Source organism: Apis dorsata, unplaced genomic scaffold (assembly GCF_000469605.1).
Source record: "Apis dorsata unplaced genomic scaffold, Apis dorsata 1.3 scaffold_165, whole genome shotgun sequence".
In the NCBI taxonomy this organism is placed as follows: domain Eukaryota; kingdom Metazoa; phylum Arthropoda; class Insecta; order Hymenoptera; family Apidae; genus Apis; species Apis dorsata.
The window spans coordinates 1,162,030-1,165,539 of record NW_006263454.1 but is presented as its reverse complement, the minus strand read 5'-3'; the positions used below and the strand labels follow the sequence as shown (position 1 = coordinate 1,165,539).

General features: G+C 22.7%; 2 protein-coding genes across 3 annotated transcripts in view; one reads left to right on the top strand and one right to left on the bottom strand.

The window, feature by feature from the left end:
* The window catches only part of LOC102681729 (solute carrier family 35 member F5), a 3,036-nt gene extending 892 nt beyond the window's left edge, over window positions 1-2,144 (bottom strand). The window contains exons 1-6 of the mRNA XM_006613967.2: window positions 1,858-2,144; window positions 1,067-1,277; window positions 856-993; window positions 728-784; window positions 354-617; window positions 89-287 (exon numbers count right to left, since the gene is read on the bottom strand). Of these exons, the coding sequence (XP_006614030.1) occupies window positions 89-287; window positions 354-617; window positions 728-784; window positions 856-993; window positions 1,067-1,228 (820 nt within the window). The 5' untranslated portion in view covers window positions 1,229-1,277; window positions 1,858-2,144. The remainder of the gene's footprint in view (window positions 1-88; window positions 288-353; window positions 618-727; window positions 785-855; window positions 994-1,066; window positions 1,278-1,857) is intronic.
* Window positions 2,145-2,629: 485 nt separating this feature from the next.
* Window positions 2,630-3,510, top strand: part of LOC102681501 (Bardet-Biedl syndrome 4 protein homolog) — a 5,623-nt gene continuing 4,742 nt past the window's right edge. Inside the window, exons 1-3 of one of the 2 annotated variants that reach the window (XM_031509606.1) lie at window positions 2,630-2,813; window positions 3,169-3,311; window positions 3,388-3,500. In XM_031509606.1, coding sequence (XP_031365466.1) covers window positions 2,729-2,813; window positions 3,169-3,311; window positions 3,388-3,500 — 341 coding nt within the window. In that variant the 5' untranslated portion in view covers window positions 2,630-2,728. The remainder of the gene's footprint in view (window positions 2,814-3,168; window positions 3,312-3,387; window positions 3,501-3,510) is intronic. The other variant, XM_006613966.2, reaches the window with a different exon arrangement.

The window sequence follows — 3,510 nt, the reverse complement described above, 5'->3', positions numbered from 1 at the left end:
AAAAAAAAAAAAAAAAAAAAACAAAAGAAATAGAAAAAAATTTTTTCCATGTCTTTTTTACATGTTTTTTTATATATTGCTATATATGCTATAATTATACATACTAGTCCAAGAATGCTAATAGAGACAGCAACTAGTTTAGATAATGTAAACTTATCCCCACCATTACTAGGAAAAAATGCAGCAAGAAACAGAGTAAATAAACTAGAAGTTGATGTTAATACAGTTACAATTCCAGCTTCAGTTCTTGCTAATGATATTTGATAAGTATAATTTGCCATAAACCACTGCAATTAAAAATTGTTTTAAGTTTAAAATATAATATATAATTATAACATTAAGTTGATACTTACAAGTAAACAAAACATAAGTGCAATTTTAGCAACTTTTTGGACAGAAAATTTATTGGCTTGTCGTCTTGCATGTTCTCCAGCTCTTAAGCTTGCTTGATAACTAAGTCTTGCTAATAATGCTTCTGTGGCATCACTTTCTGACATATGACGAACTTCTGCTAATTTACTAAATCTTACTGAACGTATTGATGAATCATCACTTTCTGTACCTGAAGAACGATCACAATGATCTGATGTTTTTATTGGAACAAATGTTGGGTCACTCTACAATTATAAAAATTTTGATTAATATTTATTATATAAAATATTAATGATATATTAAAATTTGTAAGACAGAAAAAATAAAAATAATAAAAATAATAATTTTTGTTTACCAAACTTGTGTTGGCTTCTGAATAAAAGTTATCATCTTCTACATTAGGATCTATGAACTGAAATAAAAAAATGAAATAATAATTAACAATTTTATTTCATTAATAAAATTATTTGTATTTAGATGTACCATATATGTTGCTGGTTTATTGCATTGATCTCTCCATGGAGGCCAAAAACATAAACCAAGTAAATAGAATGTAAACATCGATGTTTTCACATATGTACTAAAAAATGGTTTTTCAAATGCTGCTTCTCTGTAAATATACTAAAATATAAAGATCATTATAAAAAATTATAATTTATAATTAATTTAAATATAATATTTGAATAATTCTTACTTTAGTAAGTTCAGAACTAGAAACCCAAATGATATCAACTAATAATAAAACTAACAGGCCCAACACAAGTCTTTGAGATTTATTCATCATTGCTGCAAGTTTATGAGGATCCTCCGCCATCCCCTGTTGTCTACGCTGTCTTAATTCTACAGAGCAGCTCATGATATATCCAATTTCTTTTATAATTATGACATTATGATGATACTGATCACTGTAAAATTATAATATAATTAAAAAAAATTATAAATTGCAATAATAAACATATCTATCTAAAAAATATAAATTATTTATATAAAATGAAAAGTTAATATTAAATAATTAAGTTCTTAGTTATATTAGTTAATTTAATTAACAATTTTGCCTAAGAAATTTCTAAAAAAATATAGATAAACATAATATTATAAAAATTAAAACATAAAATCTACAATGAAATGGAAATAAAATGCACAAAACAATATAATTTGTATAATAATTGTAAATCAATTATGTGCTAGGAAAAATAGGAATACAAAACAAAGGATTAAAAAGGAGGACAAAAAAACAATGTTTCAAGGTTTCACTAATTTAATTGTCTTATTTTAGCTACAAGTTCATATCTGATCATGTTCAATATAATGCAATATAAATAGCAGGTATATTTAAAAAAAATTTTGTTGACTTTATAATTGATAACAAGTGGACATGCGGCAAATATAAAATTGTGATACATAAGATAACCTATAAAAGTTGCAATAATAATAAATAACAATGTTTTATTATATTAATACAAAAATTAAAAGAACTTCACTCACAATTAAAAATAACCTTTAATTTTGTAGTACTGGTAACTAATTTGTTCTAATCTTTCTTCTACATGTTAGAAATATAAAATGATAAACTTTCTATGCTCCCTAACTAAACACTCAAATAACACTATTCACACGTTAATATACAATTTAGATATTTAATTTTTTAATATAACTTTTTTCCTATATTTTTGTAACTTAAATTCAAGATTGTTTTAATGTTTCCGTTTCGTTATCGCGTCGGAACAACTAGCCGTAACCATGTTGATATGACGTTCCGTAGTTCTATTATCACCCGGATGGCGCTACATGTCACATGAAAAATAGAATACATCTTTTAATGTATTATTTATTTAATTTTAATTTCAATAATACATATAATATTCATTTCTATTATTTTAAAATTATTTTCATAATTTTTTAACTGGAATTTTTGTTTGATAATTATTTTTTTTTGCATATAATCATAATACTAAAATGTTTTTTGGTTACCGCTATATATGTATATTTCTTTTTATACATAAATAAACAATAAAGATAATTAAAAATTTTGTGTACTTGTATCTTAATATTAATTTCTAATTTTATTTTATATATTAATTTAAAATAAAGAAATAAGATCAATTGAATAATTGACAAATTATATTTCAATGTTAAAAATTATGACATTATCTTAAAAAAGTAAATTTATTTTTTTTTTAATCTAAATATTGAGAAATTGTCTATACATAGAATTATATTTTATTATATCTTATGATGATTCTTTGTGAAGAAGACCTAAAACAAGGGTTGTCATAGCAAATACTAGCAACAACACAAGTGAATTTGTCGTTTAATGTGAAATATATTCACAGATTATTATTTTTGTGTATTAATAATGACTAACAATATTTTTAGTAATGGCCGCATTCAACAACAGACGATTGTTTCGCAGCGTTTAAGAAATGATAAAGGAAAAAAAGGTGTTTTTGTTCATTTTATATTATTTATTTATATAATATACATATATATATCCAAAATTCTTATTATATCATTGTCAAATATTAATAAATACATACATATTCGATGAATATTAAATCGTAGTTGTTAAAAAGATAGAAATATTTGAAATATTAAAATAAGAACGTTAAGATTTGAATTTCTATGATAATGTATGAAATAAAATTTTCTGTGAACAGTTATTGTAATTTCTATTTTACGTTCGAAAAGATAATTTTATAAAAAATATGTTTTTTTTAATTTAAATTAAAATGTATGTTAGTATATTTTTTTATAAATTTATGACGTAATTCGATATTATATTTTATATTAAATTAGCACCAGAAATACCAGCGATAGAGAGCAACAATTGGTTGTTGCATCGACATTATACGCGACATGAATACAAAACTTGTAAAATATTAATTGATCAAGAATTAATAAAATCAAACGGATATAATGAATATGCGAATTATTTAAAAGTAAGCAAAATTTTTACGTAATCAATTATTTTTAATATTCAAATAAAAATGTCGAAATCAATTAATTTTTTCATAGGGTTTAATACTAAGAAGAGAAGGAAAAATTCAAGATTCGTTAAACTATTTTCAAGCTGCTTATAACGTCAATTCAACGAATATTAATAACGTGAAGCAAATAGCCAAATCATTGTAAGTAAGA